Source organism: Oreochromis aureus, linkage group 3, assembly GCF_013358895.1.
Source record: "Oreochromis aureus strain Israel breed Guangdong linkage group 3, ZZ_aureus, whole genome shotgun sequence".
Classification (NCBI taxonomy): Eukaryota; Metazoa; Chordata; class Actinopteri; order Cichliformes; family Cichlidae; genus Oreochromis; species Oreochromis aureus.
The window spans coordinates 82,855,425-82,881,913 of record NC_052944.1 but is presented as its reverse complement, the minus strand read 5'-3'; the positions used below and the strand labels follow the sequence as shown (position 1 = coordinate 82,881,913).

Here is a 26,489-nt window from a genome sequence, read left to right as displayed (position 1 = left end):
AAATGCTGCAGAAAGAAAAACACTTGCAAAAAGAAAAACGCTGCAAAAGCACACAAAGCACAACGGAAATAGGAAAAAAGACAACGGAAATGTTTCTGGGGAGACAATAACCGGACGGACCAGTTGCACGAACCAAAACATGGCTGTATCCCAACTCAGGGGCTGTATCCCAATTCAGGGTCTGCAGCCTTAAAGGCCGCATTTTAAGGCCGCATTTTAAGGCCGATTACGTCACAGCGGCGCGCCGAAGGCTGTCCCAATTCAAAGGCTGCTCGAAATGCGGCCCTCAAATGCGTCCTTCATTTCCCTGAATTTTAAGGCTGTGGCGGTGTAGACTTCGTGGCCCAACATATCAAACCCATTTATAGCGCGGCAGTCACTGTGGATAATTTTGCCGCAGACGGCAGAAGCGTAGCAGCCGAAGAGTAAACTATTAAACGTAAGTACTGAATATGATGTCACTTATTTATGTGCAAATGTTTAATAATGAGGAACATTAAAACATTACTGTTGGCCACATGTCAGCAAAGTTATTTGCCATTAGCGATGTTTTTACTTTCAGCGTTCACTTTGTTTTAAAGCCTTTAAAATATAATAATACAATAGCTGACCTTAATATTACAGAGAATGTGATGATTTTATGGATAATTAAAGTCAGTCATATATCCACAAACACAACAAGCTGAAAGTCAGTGATGCTGCTCGGTTTGCAGTCCTGAATATGACGGCACAAGCAGGATTCACTGCACTGTTAATGTTAGCTATGTTATATTGCTGCCTCTGTTCGGTGGTGTCGAGCCAAACGGACTTTAACGTGTGTTTGAACAAGCTGACGGTTCACTCGTTAAGCTGAAAGAAAGATGCTTTAATCACAGGAGTCACACATGTGTCCACTGCACCATCTGGGAACTCTTCTTGTTTAGCACTCGTAATAACACAAACACTAAATCCTCCTTCTCTTGTGCTGTTTTGTAGCAGTGTATACACCTGAGACTGTCACCTGTCTGTCTGTCCTGCACTCTCTCTGTTTCTTTCTCTCTGATTGTGGAATAAAAGTATGAACATGTGTTTATAAGTTACACTTGTGTTTGAATCCTGCAGCTTATCACACATTTGATTTCCATGTGTGACGACTGCAAGTGTCCACAGTGAGGACAGACTGAGGGACCCACTGCTGCACATCATCTGTGAGGCTTTGCACCCCTGATGATCCACCAGGACAAACTCAGCAGTGTGTGAGGAAGAGGAGGAGGAAGAGCCAGCAGCAGCTGACAGATGGAAGAATAGACAGACTGTTCCCTGTTTGTGAAGGACTGCTAGGAAAGTTTAAAATAACTAATTGTCTGTCCTGAATCAGTCTTATTAGGTAATGTTCAAAAAATGTTGTCATTCCAGTGTTTTCAGTGTGGGAGAAAGTACTCAGGGCCTTCAAGTTACACACTATGAAAGGCAGCAACAAGTTTAATATTCAGAAACCTAAAGTATGTATCAGCAGCAGAATGGAGCTAAAATAAATGTTTGTTTCAGTTCTATGAAGCTTTGAGTATTTTGGATTAGTAGCACTGCTGTGTTTGTTGCATCATATTGCTGTAATTGTTTATATGCTTTATATATTGTGAGGTAAGTTGATCTATAGTGTTACATCATATTCTATAAGGATGTTATGTGTTTGTTTACTTTCTGCCCAGTTTGACCCATTTAGCAGAAGTCAGCCTGTTTAAGGCTCTGATATCTATTCTGTGTGACTTAAAGCAGTTATGACATGCTCTGATTTTCTCACCCAATAAAGGAATATTTAATATATCAGTCTACTCTTCATTCTATCAGAAACAGTTTTCACAGCTCGTACATTTTCTTTTTACACATATATGTAAGCATTGAGTAAAATTTAGTAATGCCAACATATTAAACGGACAATATTTGTCTCTTATATATAATACATCTATATATACACTGTCAAAGATACTTGTCTTTGAGTGAAGATTTAAGGTGATAGGACATATAAATAACTGGAACTTGAATCTTTACTGGAGCTCAGTGTTTGACACAGAGTTCACTCACATGTGCTGTACCAGTGTACCTGCACATGTGATGTGACAATAGAAGTGATTTGATTTGAGAGTTCAAACTCACTGCTGTAATAACTTATAATGATTAATATAATAACTATAATATTGGCCATATCATATTTACACTGACTTTAGTGAACAACATCAGCTAATTGTTATTTACTAGCTAATCTTAAATTACACTTCAGTACAGATATGAAGGCCAACAATCATGTTTTACAGTCCTGTGGTCTCGGCCTCAGATACTTATTAAATCACACAGAGCTCGTGTAGAAACAAACACACGAACAAAATATGTTCTCCTTCATTTCTGTCAAACAAAGCTGTACGAAACTGGGCAGCGCGACGGAGGCTAGACCGTCCCATTTCACAAGCCTCGCACTTCCGGCCTTAGCGGTCTTTGAGTACGCGGCCCTTGAGGATCGTTGAGGCTGCGTACTTTAAGGCTGCAGACCCTGAATTGGGATACAGCCAGGGACTGTTTTTCAGGGTCTGCAGCCTTAACGGTCCTCAAGGGCCGCACTCAAAGACCGCTGAGGCCGGAAGTGCGAGGCTTGTGAAATGGGACGGTCTAGCCTCCGTCGCGCTGCCCAGGTTGCCTAGCAACCATGATACTAACAGCTGGAAACGTTTCCTACAGCTTTGTTTGACAGAAATGAAGGAGAACATATTTTGTACATTTGTTTCTACATGAGCTCTGTGTGATTTGATAAGTATCTGAGGCTGAGACCACAGAACTGTAAAACGTGATTGTTGGCCTTCATTTCTGTACTGAACAGTCATTTAAGATTAGCTAGTAAATAACAATTAGCTAATGTTGTTCATGAGACTAAAATCATCTCACTTTGGTAATGTAAATATAATATGGCCAATATTATATTAATCATTATTCGTTATTACAGCAGTGGACATGAACTCTGTGCCAAACACTGAGCTTCAGTAAAGATTCAAGTTGAATTTATTTATATTTCCTATCACCTTAAATCTTCACTCAAAGACAAGTATCTTTGACAGTGTATCTATAGATGTATTATTTAAAAGAGACAAATATTGTTTTTTTTAATATGTTGGCATTACTAAATTTGGCTCAATGCTTATATATGTGTGGAAGAAGCAAATGTATGAGCTGTGATAACTGTTTCTGATAGAATGAAGTGTAGACTGATATATTAAATATTCCTTTATTGGGTGAGAAAATCAGACCATGTCATAACTGCTTTAAGTCATACAGAATAGATATCAGAGCCTTAAACAGGCTGACTTCTGCTAAATGGGTCAAACTGGGCAGAAAGTATCCAAACGCATAACATCCTTATAGAATATGATGTAACACTATAGATCAACTTACCTCACAATATATAAAGCATATAAACAATTACAGCAATATGATGCAACAAACACAGCAGTGCTACTAATCCAAAATACTCAAAGCTTCATAGAACTGAAACAAACATTTATTTTTAGCTCCATTCTGCTGCTGATACATACTTTAGGTTTCTGAATATTAAACTTGTTGCTGCCTTTCATAGTGTGTAACTTGAAGGCCCTGAGTACTTTCTCCCACACTGAAAACACTGGAATGACAACATTTTTTGAACATTACCTAATAAGACTGATTCAGGACAGATAATTTGTTATTTTAAACTTTCCTAGCAGTCCTTCACAAACAGGAACAGTCTGTCTATTCTCCCCATCTGTCAGCTGCTGCTGGCTCTTCCTCCTCCTCTTCCTCACACACTGCTGAGTTTGTCCTGGTGGATCATCAGGGGTGCAAAGCCTCACAGATGATGTGCAGCAGTGGGTCCCTCAGTCTGTCCTCACTGTGGACACTTGCAGTCGTCACACATGGAAATCAAATGTGTGATAAGCTGCAGGATTCAAACACAAGTGTAACTTATAAACACATGTTCATACTTTTATTCCACAATCAGAGAGAAAGAAACAGAGAGAGAGTGCAGGACAGACAGACAGGTGACAGTCTCAGGTGTACACACTGCTACAAAACAGCACAAGAGAAGGAGGATTTAGTGTTTGTGTTATTACGAGTGCTAAACAAGAAGAGTTCCCAGATGGTCCAGTGGACACATGTGTGACTCCTGTGATTAAAGCATCTTTCTTTCAGCTTAACGATTGAACCGTCAGCTCGTTCAAACACACGTTAAAGTCCGTTTGGCTCGACACCACCGAACAGAGGCAGCAATATAACTGACTTTAATTATCCATAAAATCATCACATTCTCTGTAAGATTAAGGTCGACTACTGAACGGCGTATATTTGAAAGGCTTTAAAACAAAGTAAACGCTGAAAGTACAAACATCGCTAATGTCACATAACTTCGCCGGCATGTGGCCAACAGTAATGTTTTAATGTTATTCGTTATTAAACATTTGCATATAAATAAGTGACATAATATTCAGTACTTACTTTTGAAAGTTTACTCTTTGGGCGCTCCACTTCTTTGAAGTGTCTCCCAGTTCAATTGTTAGCATGTTTTGGTTCGTGCAACTGGTCCGTCCGGTTATTGTCTCCCCAGAAACATTTCCGTTGTCTTTTTTCCTATTTCCGTTGTGCTTTGTGTGCTTTTGCAGCGTTTTTCTTTTTGCAAGTGTTTTTCTTTCTGCAGCATTTTTCTTTTTGCAGCGTTTTTCTTTTTGGAAGTGTTTTTCTTTTAGCAGCATTTTTGTTTTTGCAGCATTTTTCTTTTTGCAAGTGTTTTTCTTTTTGCAGCATTTTTGTTTTTGCAGCGTTTTTCTTTTTGCAAGTGTTTTTCTTTTTGCAGCATTTTTGTTTTTGCAGCATTTTTCTTTTTGCAAGTGTTTTTCTTTTTGCAGCATTTTTGTTTTTGCAGCATTTTTTTTTTGCAAGTGTTTTCTGAAGTTGCAGTCCGTTTGGCCTCTCAGGGCCACCGTAATTACTACTCTAAAATATGAATTACATCTGAAATAATCAAATACATGTAATAGAATGATTAATAGTACATTTCCCTTTTTTTCAAAAATGACGTGTATGTATCTGTATGAAATCAATAAAAGAATCAAATGCTGCATTATCTTTAGTTACATTGATAATATTTATTTATGGACAAACAGTAGAGAAATGTCGCTGTTGCTTTCATATAACTGCAGCGGACATACCTGAGTGGCCGCGATCTAATCCTGTTTACATAAAGTAAACAGTGGGGGACAGTCAGGGAGTTTGTTTAAAGCAGATAAATATTTCTGTAATTAGCTCTGTGGTGCTGAATTAGTTTAGACACACAGTGTTAAACACATATTTATATTTATCACACATAGAAGATTGATTTGATTTTAAAGACACATCATCACAGCTGATATTGTAACTGTGCCTGAATCAGCTGCTCCTGTGTCTCGCAGTCGTTAGTCATGTGATTCATCATGGAGTCCACTTCATGAGTCGGGTCAGCTTCGTCAGTCCCTTTGAAGGGACCTGTAGAGAAACTTGAGGTTCTTGTACTCAGTGTGACTGTTTCCAGTCAGATCAGGGGAGCATCTAAAGATCCTTTTTAAAAGAACAGTGTATAAACGTGATGTTAAACTCATTTTATTCATGATTTAAGAAATCTGTGTTCCCATCCGTCTTTTCTTCACATTTCTCAGCAACCTTGAGACTAATGTTTACAGGATGTTTTGACTGCATCCATGGGTTCGTGCACTGAGTGAAAGAAATCATGAAAACCCCCAAATTATCATGAGATTCATGAATACGAGTATTTAAATGTTTTATTGCATCGAGTCAGAAAAGAAAGCTCCATGACACGACTTCCTGTCCACGTGTCCGTGCTGTGAGCCGCCATCAACAAACTGTTTACATGTTTTGATTCCACTTTTTGCTTTTTCTTTTATCCAACCAGGAAGATCCCACTGAAACAAAAACCTTTTTTAGGGAGACCTGATGATGGGCAGCAGCAAGTTACAAAAATGACACAATTAAACACAGGCAGCAACAACATGCAGGCAAAAATAAATAAACAAATTAAAAAATTCCATAAAATTCTATTAAAATTGAGAAACTATAACAAATCTATTAGAAACAGTTCCATGTTATAAACTTGGCCTCAATGAAATGAATTGTGTCATTGTCAGCCCTGCAGTTGGCTTCAAGGGTGCTAAATGGACCAAAGCTCTTTTGTTCAGTGTGATGCACGCTGGGCTCTTCAGAGGCTGCAGGCCTGGAACTTCTTGTCAGCAAGCTTGAGAGACACCCAGGTGTTGAGCATGGATGCCCTCAGTTTGCACCACACCAGGTGGTCCCTCAACCCCAAGATCTGCGCTGCAAACTGAGCACAAGCTTCAGGAGACAACACGGTGGAGCAGCCGAGACCTGCAGGACAAAAATAAATAAATGCATAAACAGCACGTATGATTAACGCTGCACGTTACAGTAAAGAGCTCTGCTCACCACTTGGCATGCGGAGGGACGACCAGACATGTTGTGGTCCCCAGTCTGGAGTGAGAGGAGGGCAGCTGATCACAGGGTAAGCCGTGTTACCAGACATCACTGGGCCGAGGCCGTTACTCCTCCCAGCCACAGCCACGAACACAGTGGGTATGCCATCACCTGCAACACAGCATAAAGAAATGATCCGATTAGAAAGAATCCCAGATCAGTATAAAGACGCAGTTACGTCAGTATTAAAGCACACCTTCATATTCAGCTTTAATGCGCAGCGTCTGATCTGGACCCTTGTGTGCCGAGGTGACTCTGAGGACACAGGGGATCCCGTAGGAGGCGCACGCCTTTCTTATCTTTTCACAATGGGCCACGTCTGAGGTGGAGCCCATTAAAAGCACCACCCTGCTGCTCGCCTGGGGCTCCAGCAGCAACTGTAGACACACAGAAACCATTGAATCATCACTTTATGTCAGTTTTACCTGCTCTAAAGAAAAATCGTACAGCTGTGCTGGTTTTTTCCTGAATGACATCAAAAGCAGCTGCAGGCTTTTGTGATGTTAAACAGTGTTTGTTGGTTTGGATGTTCAAAGCAAAGAAAGAGCTAAACACTCCTACAAGATCAAGAATAGATTAGAGGCATCTGTGTGCTGTACCTTGACCCTTTCACAGACCCACTCAAAATTCCTCTTCACCATCTGCATTGCCTCTGGGGTCACTTCCTTCAGCTCTCTGTACACCTACAAAGGGGAAAAGAAAAGTTTGAGGCTTGTGTCTTTTTTTCATATCAGCATGAGAATAAATCAAAGTCAGTCCATCACCTGTTTGTCTTTTTGCTGGCTCCGATCTCCAGCTGGCCAAAGCCTCCATGAATCGCTGTCAATCACGTCAGCGAGCACAATCTCTCCACTTTTCACACTGACGCCAAATTCAATCTATAAGCAAAGAAAAAGTCCTTAGTTGTAGTTCTGCTGCAGCTACAGGAGAAAAGTGATCGCACCAAGATGTGACATTAACCAGCAGGGGGCGCTGCTGCACAGCTACCTTCATGTCCACCAGGGTGCAGTTCTGAGTGGCCCAGGCCTTCTCCACTATCTCAAAAATGGCCACAGTGCTGCGACTCATTATGTCCACCTCACACTGACCAATAGTGAGCCCAGCCACACACAGTTTGGCCTCCAGCAGCTGCTCCTCTGACCACTGAGGATCATTGTTGGCATCATCCTAAAAACACAATCAGTGATGAGTTTGTTGCAACACTCAGACTGAAAACACACGGAGAGAATCACTGCACGCAGCAAGACTCACTTTAAAGAACATCTCCATCTTTAGAGGAGAAAAGCGGTAGCCCTCTTTGACTCCTGGATTCCTCTTGAGGAAAGATCCAGTCGCCACTCTGCGACACACCCACTCAATGGGTATCATCTGGCAGTGCGCTGCGATGAACGCCGTGTCCGAGTGCTGCTTAACAAAGGCCGTCTTAATGCCTGAGGAGAGAAGGGTGGATATCAGAGCAACCTCAAACTCACAGACAAATTACAACATCTGAGATTAAAAACTATATTTTATTGAATTTGTATACATTAAGTATTATTGCATGATTATCATTTCTGTTCATGCATGAGATTTAGTTTTTTCAGTCACTGAATCAACCTTTGATGCAAGCTGTTGTTTCCAAAACCTTGTGCAGAAATAAAAACCTCACCAGACTCCTGCAGCAGCTGGAACACGCAGCTCGTGGTTTTGTTGGCAATGGCAGCTTTGCCCTCCATCTGATCTTTCCTCACGGCGTTCCCAGCTGTGATCTGGTCTTTAGACTGGACTAGAACCAGTCCCGGCTGGTCCACCAGCTCGAAAATCTGTTTAGTCTTGCCCTCATTGAGCTTCTGGCCGATTTTTAACTCTGAAAACAAGGAAAGAATTAAAACATGAACATCTAACTGAAGCTCTAAAGTGCAGATTAAGGCTCTGCAGTACCTGGGGTGGAGGCCATGGTGCTCGTGGATCCTGAGCAGCCCTGAAAGACAAATCACAAAACATGCCAGTGAACTTACAGAAGAATTGCTTCATTTTAGTCTACGCCCATAAAAGCCGGATTTGATTTCCTAGCAGGCAGCACTTGTTTCTTTTTTAAAGAAGAAAAAAGTGGGAACACAAATCGCCTTTTAACGTGTCACTGTTGTTAGCAACATGTTATCATGCAGCTTGTCTGTAAGGATGTCACATGATTGTCACATTCTTGGTTCTGATGAAATATAAGATACAGTTGTTGAGACCAGGCTAGTTTGAAGTTATTAATGTGATGACAGCTAGACTTTGTTTTTGGTTCATGAAGCCGTCCCACACAGAAATCACACCTTAGGTCATGTGACCCACATAATGTCTTCATGAACCAAAAACCCTGGTTTCCTTCAACAAGCTTGCAGTTTAATATATTTTTCTTTATTTCCCAATTACATTGAATTTAGAAAGTCAACCAGACAAGCACAGTTTAGCAGATTGCACAGCACAGAAGAGCTAGCTCATCAGGCTGAGACTCTGTTCACACCTACAGGCCAGTGGCAACTCTTTCAGTGATGATGTGCACAGCCTGGTTTGAGTGGGGAGCCGCTATGTGAAAAGGCGATGACACCTCTGAACGATTGCTCATCATCTGGGGCAATCGTGCCTTTCTTTTTGTAATCGGAAGGTTGCCGGTTCGAGCCCCGGCTCTGACAGTCTCGGTTGTTGTGTCCTTGGGCAAGACACTTCACCCGTTGCCTACTGGTGGTGGTCAGAGGGCCCGGTGGCGCCAGTGTCTGGCAGCCTCGCATCTGTCAGTGCGCCCCAGGGTGGCTGTGGCTACAATGTAGCTGCCATCACCAGTGTGTGAATGTGAGAGTGAATGAATAATGGAATTGTAAAGCGCTTTGGGTGCCTTGAAAAGCGCTATATAAATACAATCCATTATTATTATAATTACAAATACAGGCCATCTCATAGTGATGTGATTGGTACACATGGTACCAGTTTGCATACTGACGATCCTGAAACTGAATTGGTGGCTCATTGTTAGTCAGTGGTGCTGGTTTCAGTTGTTATGCAGCTGTTCTGCACTGTTAAGGTTGTGGTCAGCTGATACTGAAGAAGTCACCTGGATAAGCAGTGAAACATTTCTCCCATTAAAGATCCTGTGACCAGATGAACAAAACCAACTTTCTGGAATTTTCTAACATGGATTAGTGAAAAACACTTAAGACATAACTTTTCCTCAGGTTTGATTAATAAACATCAGCACAACATACATCACAGAGCTGCAGCTTTTGGCTTTATAATATTTGCATTAATCAATCTTTGTTTTTGCAAACTGAAATAATCTCAAATCGAAACATTTTACATTTTACAATTATATTTTTAATGTTGGGCATTTTTATTCAAAAAATATTGAACTTATTATATAATAATCTATCACTCGATTAATCAAGTAGTTGGGGTAGTTTTAAAAGAACCCACACCAGAATACGTCAGTTTTGTAATGGTCACATGAGATGAGTGAATGTTACCTGTGGCGATGGAGCAGGGGAGGCCATTGAACAGACTGAGTTGATCTTTATTATGGGGATGTGGTCCTGCTCTTCTTTACACTGGGTGTGCAGTCTGTCAGCAACAACAGGGCCAAGAGGGTTCAGCTTTTTCACTGATGTGTGCAGTCCAGGGTCTGGAAGTAAGAAGGACAAAGGTTAACTTACTTTTTAAGTACGACTAGTGGAACATGTCAGCTCCTAACAGGGTTTCATGAGTTGTGCATTTTATTAGCTCACAGCCATGTTTTTATCCATATTTAATTATTTCAGAGGGAGACACATTTCAGACCTTCATCCACAGCTTTCCTCTTCAGTCTTCTGTTTGATGCAGTAGTATTCTCTTTATCGAGCTCACTCTCAGAAGCATCTGCAAAATTATATTTAAGGTGATTACAAAAACAGATATAGATATGCTTCTTTGCTGCAAAAGAAAAGAAATGTCTTGGTGCTAAACAAAGTAAGACTGGCTTACGACCACCTCGAGACTCATTTTTAAATAAAATACATCTTAAAACCACTTCCTGTGTGGCTGCAGCTCAAGTTGGACCAAGTTGTTTACTAACTGGAAAGTTGGTGGTTTGAAAATAATATTTATTTCCCTCTGACTTCAAGTCTATTCAGTGTTAAAGGGTCAGTTTACTGAACCACAATTTCTCCATAGATTTGAAGGTTTTAATTAAAATACTAACTAATATGTTTTGTTGATATAAGATTTTGAGAAATATTTTAAGGGACAAACCCCCAAACATTTGTGTTTGGCTGTCCGTGGTGTTCCTGCTTGGTTATCACTCATTGTAACTGACCACTGAAAGCATTGTGTAACTTTTTCATCTAATTCATACTGAAGATAATGATGATTAAAAGATCTGCTCACTCATCAACATGTGTTCTTGATCCAAACGATGCTCCTTGATTTTATGCCGCTCTGACTCATAAGTGTTTGATGTCTCGATGGTTACTGACAACTCAAAATCAGAGGCGCAGGTTTTGTCCTCCACAGCTCTCCTCGTGTTTGCCAAATTGCCGTCCACTTTATTTTTCTCATCACAGTTGTCAGATATTGTAGCTGTGCTGTTTTCATAAACTAATTTTTGAATTAGAAACTTGACAAATTCTCTGGTCTGAGGCGGCATGCTCTCCAGAGCAGGAACAAGACCGAGGAGGAAATGCTCCGTTGGAGACTGGCGTGGCCGCTTCAGGGACTCCAGGATGGCCAGCTCCACCGCTGATGGACCGTCCCTCGTCCGCCTCGGAGCTGTCCTCCTCTGTGGGCCTGAAAACAAAGCACAAAACAACACAAAGAAATGAGAAGGCTGCTGGTAGAGTTTCATTTTCAACAGTGAAAAAATCAAAAACAGGATATAATCAGATTGGTTGTAGATATTTAGTAAAGGTAATCACAAGGGAATCCAAGCGAGTAAAAAGCTATCAGTGTGTGCTGTACATACCTGTGGGTGCAGCAGCAGGAGCGGAGGGACCAGGGACTGGGGAGCCAGGACAAGCAACAGGTGACGGCTCTGCTGCAGGATCAGTTGGCTCTGTCAAGACGATATTAAATGTTAACAGGTTGAAAACAATAATCATAGAGAAAGTATATACAGTGGTCCCTGTACTGCAGCAGGGGTTCTCAGAATAACTAGCCCTTCGCCATGCACTTTATACACTTTTTTTCACACACACATGAACATTAGTCACAGTTCTCACAAGTTGATTCTCAAAGTGCAAACCTTTGTAGATTGCAAAACGTAAAAGTGTTATTATGCCGCGTTTTTTCTTCGTCTGCGCGCCACTTTTGTGCGCCTTTTCCCCTCCCGGTGCAGGTGTTTATTTCCGAATGAGGGTCATAGTTCTGGGTGTTTTTGTGCTGTTTTTTCTATTGGACGTGATGGTTATCAAAACCAAACATGATAAATTATCAAGTGCAGGAGACACGACACGGAGGAGATTTGTCAATCAGGCTGCAGAATGCAATGTTGTACTGTGAATAAAAAACTGCGAAAAAGCGAGGCAGTGACGGATGAACAGCGGCACCACTGCGTGCTGTTTATTAATAGACAATAACATGTATTCCTATATGCCAACATGCATAAATTAACTGCCTACATTAATTCATTGCAAACAAACCTTCTGACTGGGACTCCCCTGCTGCCTCTTCGGGCTGTCCCTGGTCCTCGGGGAGGATGTTTTCCACGGTCCCCACCATATTGCAGCTAGTTTCGCGCGGGGTGAGGAAGGGGTCCAGAAAGCCCATGATCGCGGAGAACTTCCATTTCCTCCCCGGACCTGCTGCAGACCCGCTCCTCTTCTCCTTCTCTGCCCTCTTCTCCTTGCAGTACGTGTCCCTGAGGCTCTTCCACTTTCTCCTGCAGATGTCCTCTGAATAAACACATGATCTTGTTCGTGGAAAGGTATTTGTGCATCAGTGGGAAAATAGTGGGACAGTAGGAGGGCTTGCTAGCTTTTGCGCCGCTTCCCCGGGTCAGTCAAAACTTTCAAAAGAGAAATGAATGCACTTACCAGGTTGCCCAGTCGCTTCACATATTTTCCTCCAAGCTCGGTCCTTTTTATTCCTGTCTCTGTAGAAAAAGCAGGTGGTGTCGTACAGCTCCGGGTGGTTTGCTACAGCAGTAATGAGCCTTTCCTCCATATTGAATGAAGAAGCAGGGCTTAGCTGGACCTGCCACTTTGAACTACGTCAGAGCATCACGTGACCAGGCTCCTGCTTGGTTGTCGCAGACGTGAAGCTGGAGTTCAGATTTTTCTAACGGTGCGTTCACACCGAGCGCGACAGAGGCGAGCGAAAACGCCCCTAATGTGACGCGTGTACACTCGCACCTCAACGCGTGTCCAGGGAAAATCCACCGCGCCTCAAAATTGCAGCTTTCCACGCGCGTGAACCGGAAATGTGGGAGGAAGTTGTGCCAGATGGTATCTTTGCAAGATGGCAGCTGTCGAGCTAGAGCTTGAAGAGAGAGTCTCCCTACTCTATTTACTGTGGAGAGCAGAGCAGCGGCGTAAAAGACGTCCTCGCCGTACCTGGGTCCATCAGCTCCTCCAGAGGCGTGAGCAGTTTGGTGAGTTTCACCATTTGCTCCAGGAGCTGCGCCTAAATGACGGCCGATTCCAGCGATACCACCGTATGTCACCCGGCCAGTTTGAGGACCTGCTTTCCCGCGTCGGTCCCAGGATCGCCCGCCGAGACACCAACTACAGGCGCTCAATCCCACCTGCAGAGCGGCTGTCCATCTGCCTGAGGTCAGTAAAAGTGTTTAATACGGTAGTCCGTTATTGATACATGTGCTAATATATGCTAAACCATCCGTTCATACACTGCTAACATAGATGTGCTATGCTAACAGTGAACGCCGTCAGTGTTTACTGATAGCAAACTGTGGTAAAGAGACGACTGTGTATAATATTTCCAGCGATACTCGAAAGTCGCGATATTATTCGATCTCTGCTGTTATCAGTTTTCACAATGATAGCATGGCTGTGGTGTCCTTCAGTGTATGCTCTCGGTGTTTGCTTTGTAGTGATACACACCGCTTTTCTGTTATGTAGACCAGGTTTAATTCTGGGATAGTTGAATATTTCCATATAATCCCCCGCAGACTGTTATAGATTACATCATAATTTTATGTAATTATGCTTATAATTAATACAATTAATACAAAATGGTTTAAGGAAGATCTATGTTTTGTAATTTAAAGGTGACATCACACAAGTGGTTTGGGATTTGAATAATGTATTTTGTAACTGCAGTACACAGAATACTGATCTCAAACAATTATGTCCAGGTTCCTTGCCACCGGGGACTCCTTCAGGACCATCGCGTTCAGTTTCCGAGTTGGTGTGTCCACGGTGTGCCAGATCATACCCCAGGTAGCGACGGCCATCTGGGACTGTCTAGTGGACGACTTCATGGCTGTGCCTTCAACTGCAGACTGGCGGTCCATTGCAGAGGGATTCCAGGAGCGCTGGAACTTCCCCCTCTGCTGTGGAGCTCTGGATGGGAAGCACGTCCAGATGAAGGCACCCCCCAACTCAGGATCCATGTTCCACAACTACAAGGGAACTTTTTCCATTGTTCTCCTTGCGGTTGTGGATGCAAGGTATCGCTTCCGCATCATTGATGTTGGGGGGTACGGGAGGACCAGCGACGGTGGTATTCTGGCCAACTCCACCTTTGGTCAGGCCCTTCGGGCTGGGACTCTCCATCTGCCACCTGACCAGCCTCTACCTGGCGGCGAACACCGTGGAGCCCAGCCCCATGTCTTTGTGGCTGATGAAGCGTTCCCACTGCGGCGTGAGCTCATGAGGCCATTCCCTGGACGCCTCCTCCCTCTAGAGAAGAGGATCTTTAACTATCGCCTTTCCAGGGCCAGGATGATAGTGGAGGGTGCCTTCGGTGCCCTCTCCTCACAGTGGAGATTGTATCGGCGCCCCATGGAGCTCCGTCCTGAAATTGCAGAGAAGTGTGTGAAGGCAACGTGTGTCCTCCACAATTTCCTGTGCTGTTTGGATGACAGAGGGGCAGCTGCTGTGAGGGGTGTGGCACCTGCTGTGGTGGAGCCGTTGCAAGGCCTGGGTCGTGTAGCAGCAAACCACTCCTCCAGAGAGGCTGTCCTGGTGAGGAAGAAATTCATGGCCCACTTCTCGGCGGAGGGAGCTGTGTCTTGGCAGCCAAAGGAGTAGCCTGTTTGAAGTCCGAGTGACTCCCCCACAACGGCTCTTTTAAGAGCCACCCACAAACCTCCAAAGAGTGTTCCTGTCTTCTTATATTTGTCTTAATAAATGGAGCTCCACTCCAAAATAAACTAACCTCTTTTTCTCTATTAAGTAACTTGTCTTCACTATGTTCCTATATACACTGTGATGCATAAATGTGGGCAACCTTATTGACAGTCATTATTTTCATGTATGAACCGCTGTTACAATGAAAACTGTCACTTACATATATCATATAGGAGACACACACATTGATATACACTAAATATTTATTCCATTACACTATTGTTTGTGTTGCCAATTCATGCACCTGCGTGATGTAGTGTACAGTCATTGCACACTTTCTGTTGTCAGGAATAGAAATATTGTCTTGCTATTATTTGCTGCTATTTTATAATCATCATTACCATTTCATGTGATGTTGCATTCAGATGCATTCAGATGTTCAAATATATTGGTATTATATTAGTCTTTATTACAGGTCCAAAGAAGAACCATTTTAAATGGTTCTGTTGAATCTATAATTTAAATGTTATTAATGCTTTTATGATCTCTGTGTAGAGGGCAGAGACAGGAAAATACTCTCTGTGCTAAAATGAGACAGGAAACGAAACGCGTCTGCAGAGCATGTTTTGCAGAAGTGAAACCGAAAGCAGAGTGACTGCAAGCCAAAGAGCAGGGTGTTATGCATGTATCGTTGATTAACACACACTTAGTTAGAGGAATCACTGATAGGGGAAAGTTCAGTTTAAGGTCAACTAAGGATCAGAAAAGCAGATGCAAACTCTGCACGCACAGACAGACAAATAGTGAGAGGTCATGACACGTACGCAGTACACAACATGCACGCGCCCTCGCACGTGTACGCACTCACACACACACCATAACAGGTCTATTTTGGTAGGGCAGAAATGCAGAAGTGTGCCAAGTACTTAGAGGAAGTGCAACTGATGTTCCGGGAGATAAGCGACAGCGAGAATGGAGACAGGAAGCATCAGCCGTCGACACGAAGATGATGTTCTATGTTAAAAGTCATTGTGGTTTTGGTGTGACGTAAATCTGCCTAGTAACAGAAAAGGGGCTGTACAATTCTTAACCCCATAAAACAGTTGTCTGAATATGAGAAAGACAGTTCAACACTGATTGGGTTGTTGAACTCACACATGTGTTCATTAAAATGCCGTCTAAATTGCACACGCCTGGATCTGTGGTTTTTATGGATTCTTCTCTCAACATTGAACCCTAACATTTGGGGGCTCGTTCCGGTGAGAGAGAGGGAATGTTGGGGTTTTGGTGAGATCCGGGGTCCGTGGTAATTGGACGGGCAGGCGGTAATCAGTGGTGAAAGTGAGCAGGCATTCCCGGGGCATTTAAAGGTAAGACACTGCCTGTTGAAATATATTTCCAAAAGGTGTCACATTGGGCATGTCAAATTAAAGTCTACTCACTGAAAATTACTGGTAAATGTCTGTTTTTTAATTTTGGTGAAGTTTTCATGAAGTTTACCGGTTGAAGTAATGATAATGAAATGGAAGTTTATAAGTGACAGTACTGAGTAATGAGAATAAAGGAATGAAAAGAGAATTAAAGCAGTTGGACTGCGAAGTGAACTTAGAAGGATAGGGAATTTGGTCATTGTGTGGGGTGAAGCCCCGTTGGTCATTTGATCTACGTGTGATGGTCAGTTCGTGGGTTCAAGTCCCTTTATGTCCACAACGGGAGATCTGCCTCAATCTTAATCCTGATCCGGGTGTAGATTGTTGTTTCAAATTATTATAAATTTTTCTAGGACGACAGCGGCGTCTGTTAAGAAGCGCATTTTCTCCTTGGTAACGCTTGCACCTGGGCAGGACGCTGACCCTTGGCCTACCCTGAAGAGTAGGGATAGTACCGTCGACAGCGGGAGAGAACTTGGGAACCTCTGAAATTGCTAGGAGTTAGAGTCTCCTATTTTTGCGCTTATTGGGTATGCTGGCAAATTAAGTTAGGTTTAGAGATCTGGACAGGACAGTCTGGGACCGCCCTGGTGAATTGAGCACAAAGTCTGGGACTGATCGGTTGGAGCCGTTATGTTCTATTATCGAAATTACATAGGAGTTGAAAAGGCCTAAAAAAAATCTGTGCAGTTGTAATTTAAGACGTCTGTAATATAAAATATGAGATCTATGAGTAGGATCAGTCTCTGTGTCAGTGATGCACAGCCGGATGTGCACTGATTGTGTGTGTAAATGCAAATGAGCAGCAGTGACGCGCAGAGAGGGTGGTTTCAGTTTTCGAGAGGACTGAGCTTTTTGCTAAATGCCTGTATATAAGAGGTTGGTTTTGCTTATTATGAGAGTGTAAATACAGTGTGAATATATTAGTGTGGATGCATAGTAAATGACTGAATTTTGATAGATGTATATTTCGTGAGCCATAAATGTTGGTGTGTTTTATTTTTTCAGTTATGTGTGTGGGGAGAAGCCGTGAGGATGATGAGAGGTTTCAGTTTTCTTTTTCTTTTCTTTTGACTTGCTCTTTCTGATCATGGAAGGCATGTCCAAAATACTCGTATGAAAGCGTATTTCGAGTGATTTTAACTGTGTGAGTGCTGTCAGTATTTGATTTGAGTGACTCTGCGTGAGTTCTCTGAGTGAGAGAAAGGCAGTGCGTGTGAGACGATTTATGGCGTCTGAAAGAGGTGAGAACTTTTAAAGGTGTGTATGGAATAAAGGAGTGTGAAATATATTTCTTGGGTGATGAAAAAGTAGGATGTGCTAAAGTTTGAAAGTGTTTTTAATTCAAGAAAACAAAAACAAAGGAGTTAGATTAGTTTGAGGAACAGGAAATATTGCTCTGTGTATCGGGGCTGCAGCAACAGGAAATAGTGAACAGGAACTGTGCATGCCCATATATGGGAACTGAGTGTGTGCAGAAAGAACACAGAGAGACAGACGAGGAAATGGGAGCAAATGAAGCCTTTAAGAAAAAATGAATATAATACTAATTATATGGTCAATACAGGTGGGCGTCTTTCAACTTTGCAACCTTGAGTTCAGCAGCAGAAAAGTAGATTAAAAGAATTGGGAGAATAAGCCAGTTTTTGGCTCGAAATTGTGCGGCTGGATCTCTCACTTTGTCCCTGAAGCGGAGAAGAAGTTCAAAGGACAGTTAATCGCCTGATGAAGACCGATAGAACATCGTGGACTTGAATACAGCAGGCAAACGGCAGTGCCACTGATCCAGTAACACTGATGACGACTGACGACCAGCAGCAGCATGTAAGTGTACTGTAACATGTACTGTGAAAATACAGGCTGGGCAGTTGAACAGTGGGATAAAGAATTGTGGAAGAGCACTACACATTGAGTGATATTTTGCCATGCTGGGACTTAATCTGAAAGAAAGACTGTAAAGAAACAGAGAAGAAGACAGCAGCTGAGTTGAGACTGTGTTTGCTGGAGCTTTGAAGCCCGAACAGGACATTGTGCAGAGAGGACCAGTGAGAGATGAAGCTGGACGAGTTTGACTGCGAGAATATAGGATATAATTGGATTGAAAATTGAAACCTGAACTCATGAATTGTTTAGGGATGTCCACCATAGCATAACAAAGAGGTAAACATTAGAAAAGGTAAGAATAATGAAAGAAATAATTGTTATTACCTTAATGAATAGAAAACACACATACAAATTGTTACATGTGAGATTATTTTTGAAATGAATCAGAAGTGAGATAGTTTGAATCTAAAGCTCAGTGGTGAAATGCATAAATTGAATATGAATATATAGGATGCAATGAAGAAACAGCTTACACGTAGTGTACATTAACATGAATACATCGCAAGGCAACGAAGAACTCAATGAATTAATTTAATGAAGAAGCAGTTTACACCCAATTAACATAAAATGCAGGGAAGAACACGCTTACATGCATGGCATAATTGGTGTTTCTGACCAGAGACAGAGAAATGGGTTATTTAACCACTGGTGATAATAATGAAAATGTCTTAGTTTTGTTATTTTCAGGAGTAAAGCAGACTTGGACCGCTCTCACAGCAGCAGTCGGAAGAAAGTTAGAGGTTAACATCTATGGATAAGTTAAGGCAAGTTTCTGGTTGAATTGTTCACAGCAGGATGTGTCCAGGAACCTGAAAAGCAAGCCCCAGCTCCTGGCTGAAGACCAGGAGGCGGTAATTTAAGGTGGGAAATCAAAATGTGGGTTAGTAACTCGGGAAAAAGAAAACTGACTGCTTAACTGGAGAGTTGGGAAGAAGTCTGGGAGACTGTGAAGTCATAGATGCAAAATAACATATACCCATACACACACAAACAGAAAATGCATTAACCTTATAAAGACAAGCTCCTGAAGCTTAATGAACAGATATTGATTAAAAACCTGGCTAAGAACATAAGCATATGCAATGAAGATCTGCTTGCTGCTTGTATGAGTGAGAGAATGGTGTGAATGGTTCATAAAATAGATGGAAAAACAAAAGAAAAGTGTCTATAAGAGTGACTCAGGAGTGCTCTCGTGCTGAGTGATCAAAATCAGTGATTATTATAGAAAGAAAATGAAAATAATTCAATAATGTGATAAAGTTTAAACATGTATTTCTTTTGCCAAGTTAAAATGTTGAGATATGGCTGAGTATGGAAAAAGTTTGAGAGCTCGTGTGAATGTGGACAGAGGAGGTTGCTGTGTGTGTGTGATTGAGGCCTTAAAGGAGGGGTAGATTGTTTAGAGGTGCAAATTTGATTAGGAGGTTTATAAATTAGTGTTGACACATTGTTGTAAGGTGTTAGGCTGAATCTGAGTATGGTAATGTGCTTAACCGGGGTTATTGTTGTGTACGAAACGGTGTAGCTTTTGGCGAGGTTTTCGGTGTGTCGAACGGGTGAAATTTAAGATTGTTTCAGATTTTGGAGGCTGTTGTTTTATTTCCAGAGAGGGTGTTTGATTATTTCCAGAGAGGGTGTTTGATTATTTCCAGAGAGGGTGTTTGAGTAAGACATGGATATGTCTGAGAGGGGCCCCAAAAGTTTTTTGTAGTAGTAAGTGCACTCAGGAAAAAAACCTGTCAGGTGATTTTGTTTGGTACTTTGATGAGCTAATAATCAGCTCTCTTTTTTCATTTTTGTTCTAAGCAGGCCTGGAAGAGAGTGAACGGACGGCGCTGACAAAATTACCAAGTACGAAAATCAGGTGGGCTTTACAGAATTATAATTGATTACAATCAGAGACTGATTGGCGGCAAGTCTCTGTCTAAAAATGGATTGTATCGATTCAACCCAGTCAAAAGTATAGAGAACTATTTTCCTAAACAGGAAAACGAAATAAAACGAATGATTGAGCTCATTTTGCTGATGTGGAGCATCTGATGACGTGCGCAGAAGGCTGCAGATCAGCAAAAAAAATATCATGTGTGAATGCATGTGAGTGAATGTGAGTGACTGGACTAAGGTGGGAATGAATAAATGTGGACAAATTTACCATGTGAGGAAAAGAAAGAGGATGCTTTGTTTTGCTTTTGCCATAGGCAGGACAAGTGGGAGACTTAAATCTGGGGAGGCTGATTTTGGGATGCTGATGTTTGCTTTGAGAAAATTTCTTTTTACGGGGGTTAGATTATGGGATTACATTATATTGTTGGGAGAATGCTAAATGCTAAAAGGGAAACATTGTTTGATGAGATTCAAGTTACCATTAACTGAGGTAACTCAGGATTAATAACGGTTCTGTTCAAGTTTATTTTTTGTCATGACACAGACTGGATCATAAAGGGAGAGTATGAAATGTAAAGTACAGGTTTTGTTTTCAGGAAATTCCAAGGATCCAGACCTTGCATGGAGCAACGAGTTGGAGAAGATTTGACATGATGATTAAATTGATTTTGTTCCTTAAACACAGGTTTTCAGGGCTGAAGCAAAACACCGGAGAGGAGAATTGCTGAGCGGTTCTGGGAAATGAAATGACTAACCTTTTTTCCTTTTAATTTGTTAAGCTTGGGTGGAGCATGTTGAGTTTTTGCCACATGAGATGTGTCAAAAAGAGAGGATTTAAGATTTAATTTGTTTAATGTGAAAGGGGTTTTACTAGGATTTTATAATGATTGGGGTTGTTTGATAATCTAGATACAGTAAAACTGAGGCGGAGATTGTTAATTCTAAAGAAAGGAGTAAAATGAACTGAATTCTGTTTAGAAGATAAATTGCTGGGGTTAAAAGAAGTTGTACACCAAATTTAAAGGGGAAACTGTGGGAATAAAGGATATGCTTTGGGGAAAATAGTGAAGATTTTATGAGTAGAAAATGTGGGATTTCTTTTGATTTTTAGGATAAGTTGTAACAGTGACATAATGCTAGAATGTTGTTAGAAGGTAGGCTTTAGGGTAGAGGAGAGCTTTTATGAGGATGTTAAAAGTCTCGCTGACTCAAATGAATAATATTGGAGATTATATATGTAGAAATGATTTTTTCATACACATTGCATTTTGGTGCCTTTAACGGAGTTGTGGCTCAGAGAGTCGTCTCTTGAGGGTCATAAACTTTTGGTTAACGTTATGATTAGCCAATCTACTGTGAGAATGACCTGAGTTTTGAAGGATTGCACACGCTTACAGACATACAGAGTTCATCAACACACAGGACAGTATTGATTTGAGGCCTAGGGCCTGAAATTCCTTTAGCTTTTAACTGAATTTGAGTTGGCCCAATAACAAATGACAGAAAGAGGAACTGAATAGGAGTTTTGCTTTGTAACTAAACTGAGTGACATATAAAATATTGAGATAACAGATGCAGCTCTAACTTAGTCCTCTTATATAAAAAGCAGTTACAGAATACAGAAATACAGAAAACAGAAGCAAAGGGAGAAAGCTCATATATTTTGGTTAAGTCTGATAAAGTTTAAGTTAGAAGGAGTCATTACATTAAAAGCAGCAAAATGAAATAAAATGATATATTCAAACAGGTTATCACCCAGAAAATGGGAGTTCAAAATACAGTTAGAGTTCAGCTTTTAGCTATGATGAAGTTTATCTAGGAGCAATTAACTATGTGCTTACACTGAGTGATTAAAGCGGTTGTTTTTATTATCCTTTTAGTAGAATAAGCCGTTATAATGATTTTATGATGATTTTGCTGGTGAGAGGTGACTTTAGATGAGAGGCACTTGCAGCAGCAGGGACAGTTTTGTGCACAGGATGTTGATGATCAGATAAGGAAAAACAGAAACGTATGACAGCAGTGCTGTAAGACTGTTAGAAAGCTGTAGATTGAGATGAGTGATGTTTAAGATTATATAGGAATAAAAGTCAAAACCAAATACGAAATTAGGTTCATGTTTTGAGAACAATCGAGGAACAGAGTAACTTAGAGCATAGTAGGGAGAAAGTGTTTTGTTTCCTTTGCAGGTGGCCAGATTTCCACTAGAGTGGGACCCAGAAGAGGAGCAGAGACCACTTAAGCATGAAGTGTTCTCAAGTGGGAGCGGGCATTTTATAACTAAGACCACCTAGATGACATGAGGTTGTCTGATTTGTTAAGTCACAGGATGCCAAGAGAGGGTCAGAGCTAAGAACAGTGATCCTAAATGTCCATGATGTCTGGGATGGACAGGGGAGCAGCTGAATGGGCCAAGGAGTGACCCAACACACAGTATGGTGACCTCTTGTGGTCAAGAGGTCAAGAGAGGGAGTGTCAGGAATAGAAATATTGTCTTGCTATTATTTGCTGCTATTTTATAATCATCATTACCATTTCATGTGATGTTGCATTCAGATGCATTCAGATGTTCAAATATATTGGTATTATATTAGTCTTTATTACAGGTCCAAAGAAGAACCATTTTAAATGGTTCTGTTGAATCTATAATTTAAATGTTATTAATGCTTTTATGATCTCTGTGTAGAGGGCAGAGACAGGAAAATACTCTCTGTGCTAAAATGAGACAGGAAACGAAACGCGTCTGCAGAGCATGTTTTGCAGAAGTGAAACCGAAAGCAGAGTGACTGCAAGCCAAAGAGCAGGGTGTTATGCATGTATCGTTGATTAACACACACTTAGTTAGAGGAATCACTGATAGGGAAAGTTCAGTTTAAGGTCAACTAAGGATCAGAAAAGCAGATGCAAACTCTGCACGCACAGACAGACAAATAGTGAGAGGTCATGACACGCACGCAGTACACAACATGCACGCCCTCGCTTGCGTGTACGCACTCACACACACACCATAACAGGTCTATTTTGGTAGGGCAGAAATGCAGAAGTGTGCGAAGTACTTAGAGGAAGTGCAACTGATGTTCCGGGAGATAAGCGACAGCGAGAATGGAGACAGGAAGCATCAGCCGTCGACACGAAGATGATGTTCTATGTTAAAAGTCATTGTGGTTTTGGTGTGACGTAAATCTGCCTAGTAACAGAAAAGGGGGCTGTACAATTCTTAACCCCATAAAACAGTTGTCTGAATATGAGAAAGACAGTTCAACACTGATTGGGTTGTTGAACTCACACATGTGTTCATTAAAATGCCGTCTAAATTGCACACGCCTGGATCTGTGGTTTTTATGGATTCTTCTCTCAACATTGAACCCTAACACTGTATAAATCCAGTGAACTGCATTTGACTCTTTAAATGTCACTGTGTGTGTCAGCTATGTGATGTATTTAACTGGCAATCCCCATTGTACCAACCAACGATTTGTACAGGCAGATAGTGCCTCCCAACAAGGTTGCCCGCACTTTTGCATACCACTGTAGTAGTATAGTTATGTCATTGGTGTAACATTGTGTGAATTCTACTTGTGTCAAGTCGTGTGTCAACATTTGCTGTGCAGTGGGACGGAGACATTGGTCATTACAAATGTTTATTAGGAAGAATATATAACTTCACTACTAAAAACATTAAACACAAATATATGTACATTAGACTATTTACAGAGGGACAGGAATAAAAAGCACCCAGCTTGGAGTGGAAGAGCCTCGGGGAGGAGGAGGACAAAGATATCAACATTGTTCCTGCCCTGGAGAGCCTGCTGCCTCATCAGAAAACTACTGATCAGTGGGGTCCAATGTTTCCAGATTTAACACAGCTGTGCTGTTTTCATAAACTAGTTTATGTATTTGGAATTTCATGGATTCTCGTGTCTGCGGCGGCATGCTCTCCAGGGCAGGAGCAATGCTCTGTTGGAGACAGGTGTGGCCTCTTTAGGGACTCCAAGATGGCCAGCTCCACTGCCGATGGACCATCCTGGGACCCGTCCGTCGACCGCCTTCGAGCTGTCCTCCTCTGTGGGCCTGTAAAACACAGCACAAAACAACACAAAGGAATGAGAAGGCTGCTACTCGATTTTCATTTCCAAATTTGAAGAAAGAGAAAACAGGATATAGACAGATTGGTTGTCTATATCAGAGAGGGATTATTTGCAGTGGTTTCTCATTTATTGCAGCACATGGACAGTAGTCGCAGTTCTCACAAGTTGATTCTTAAAATGCAAACCGATTTTACACATGAACGTATTGTTATGGCGCGCTTTTCCTCCGTCTATGCGCCATGTTCTCCACGGTCCGCACCATATTGCAGCTAGTCTCCCGCGGGGTGAGAAGGGGTCCAGAAACCTCATGATCGCGGAGAACTTCCATCTCCTCCCCGATCCTGCTGCAGACCCGCTCCTGTTCTCCTTCTCCGTCCTCTTCTCCTCATTATAGGTGTCCCTGAGGCTCTTCCACTTTTTCCTGCACATGTCCTCTGAATGAACACATTATCTTGTTAGCAGAAAGGTATTTGTACATCAGTGGGGAAATAGCGGGCTTCATCGGGTCAGTATGACAATTACAAAGGAGAATGAATGAACTTACCAGGTTGCCCGATCTCCTCACTTATGTGCCTCCAAGCTAGGTCCTTTTTATTCCTGTCTCGATAAAAGTAGCAGCTGGCATCATATAGCTCTGAATGGTTGGCCACGGCATTGATGAGCTTTTCCCCCATATTGATTGGCGTATGACGGGCTCTGTCTGGATCTGTCCTTTTAACCTAGGTCAGGGCCACGTCACCGGCCTCCCGATTGGTTGTTGGGGCACGATTTGACGCCGGAGTTCAGATTTTCCAACTCGAGCGGTTGGCGCGATACGCGCGTGTGCACAAAATGCAACACAGAATCTGACACGCGTGGTTTTCTTCGCGAGTCAAACGCGCCCCACGTGCTACACTTACGCCCCTTTCAGGCGTTTTGGCGACGCAAATCTGCTTCCGCATTTTCGCCAGATGCGCAATCACGTGTCATCGCGCTCTTTCCATTGACTTTACATGTGAACCTGACGCTCTGGCCGCCTCAATCGCGTTCGGTGTGAACGCACCATAACTCGAGCGGTATTCGCAACACGCACAAATGCACTAGTGATGGGATTTCCGACTCCTTTTACAGAATCGGAGTTTTCGGCTCGACTCACTAAGAAGATCCGACTCCTTCGGCTCCCAACCGACTCTTCAGGTTGTTTTGTTGCTTTAATTTATTATTAACAACAATATAAAATTATGCACAAAAGGAATTACTAATGGAAAAAACCGTGGTTTTATTTATATATGTTTATATATTAATATATATGGTGAGACAAACCACGTACAAACTCCAAAGCACGTACAAACTCCAAAACACATTTCTAGCGTTAACTGAACTTCCAAAACAGAGTTACCTAGATCACCTAGATCACTTAAATTGCACAATTGAAATCATGTGTGTTTTGTTTGTGTATTTATACACAAGCACGCATATATATTCAAATAATAAAAAAAAAAAAGTTAATTTACCTGTTACTACCACACACCAAATCCGGTCACTGGTACTTCCTGGCTTGTGTAACCACTAGGTAACAAAAGCTCAATACTCCCCCTAGCATCCTGGAGTTTGGAATATGTACATGCTTCGGAGTTCATACGTGTTTTCGAGTTTGTACGTGCTGCTTTGTCTCTAGGAGCCACCGTAAATATACTTTTATTTATTCACTCCACATAAAATGTAATAAATAAATCATATAATACAAAAACCCAACTATTCACATTTCAACGTTTAACTATTTAAATTTTCAGCTTTTTCCCTTTAAACAAATTTAAAGTGAAACACCACAAAACACAACACAATCAAATATAAATTGAAAATATGAAATATGAAAACAAAAAGGAGATGCATGTTCTGTCATATGGACCTGCATGAATAAACATTCTGAATCCTTTTTCATCCGCAACCGAAAATAGTTGTGGATGATTACTATACCTTTCTAATGTGACATTGTTGTCCCTGGCTCCCTTTCTCTCTCTTTTCCTCCCGCTCTGGGGTCCGTTCTTCGTACCTCGCTTACTGAAAGTTGCTGACAAATTAAACCCGTAAGTGATCCATGATATTACATTATATCATGTGATATTATATTATACCACATTATATTATATTACATCATATCCTCTTCCACATTAGAGCCACAACAGGACCCACTAGAACATGGGAAAAAGTAAAAGTGAAATATAAGAATATTCTACAGAATGGTAATATTTATCACTTATGTTGCTTTTAGTCTCTTGAAAAGAGACCCTGAAATAATGTGTTTGTTTGTCTATAACAGCAACCAAGAAAAGGGCAGAGTAAATAAAGACAGGTGGTGGTCCTGCAGCCCCTCGTCACACCCCGGCTTTTTGTACTGTGACATTTATTGACATTGTGGGTTTTTTTGTGTGTAGTTTCACATAACA

The 26,489-nt window shown here is 41.7% G+C and overlaps 2 protein-coding genes across 3 annotated transcripts; one reads left to right on the top strand and one right to left on the bottom strand.

Moving 5' to 3' along the window:
* Positions 1–5,795: 5,795 nt before the first annotated feature.
* LOC116316740 (multifunctional protein ADE2-like) lies at positions 5,796–25,061 on the bottom strand. 2 transcript variants are annotated; one of them, XM_039608713.1, is made up of 16 exons: positions 24,608–25,061; positions 24,358–24,497; positions 12,168–12,279; positions 11,492–11,581; positions 10,918–11,316; positions 10,333–10,410; positions 10,023–10,177; positions 8,458–8,497; positions 8,186–8,383; positions 7,789–7,967; positions 7,525–7,704; positions 7,302–7,415; positions 7,137–7,220; positions 6,734–6,914; positions 6,490–6,648; positions 5,796–6,411 (listed from the first exon to the last, which is right to left on the bottom strand). In XM_039608713.1, exons 1-16 carry the CDS (start codon positions 24,735–24,737, stop codon positions 6,245–6,247), a joined length of 2,406 nt encoding a protein of 801 aa, XP_039464647.1. In that variant the 5' UTR covers positions 24,738–25,061; the 3' UTR covers positions 5,796–6,244. The 2 variants fall into 2 exon arrangements, with proteins under 2 accessions (XP_039464647.1, XP_039464646.1); XM_039608712.1 differs by lacking the exons at positions 24,358–24,497; positions 24,608–25,061 and adding an exon at positions 12,561–12,727 and having other exon boundaries at positions 12,168–12,419.
* On the top strand, positions 12,985–14,860 carry LOC120438308. Its single transcript, XM_039608722.1, has 2 exons — positions 12,985–13,298; positions 13,841–14,860. The coding sequence occupies exons 1-2, from the start codon at positions 12,985–12,987 to the stop codon at positions 14,736–14,738; spliced, it is 1,212 nt and encodes a 403-aa protein (XP_039464656.1). The 3' UTR covers positions 14,739–14,860.
* Positions 25,062–26,489: the final 1,428 nt, after the last annotated feature.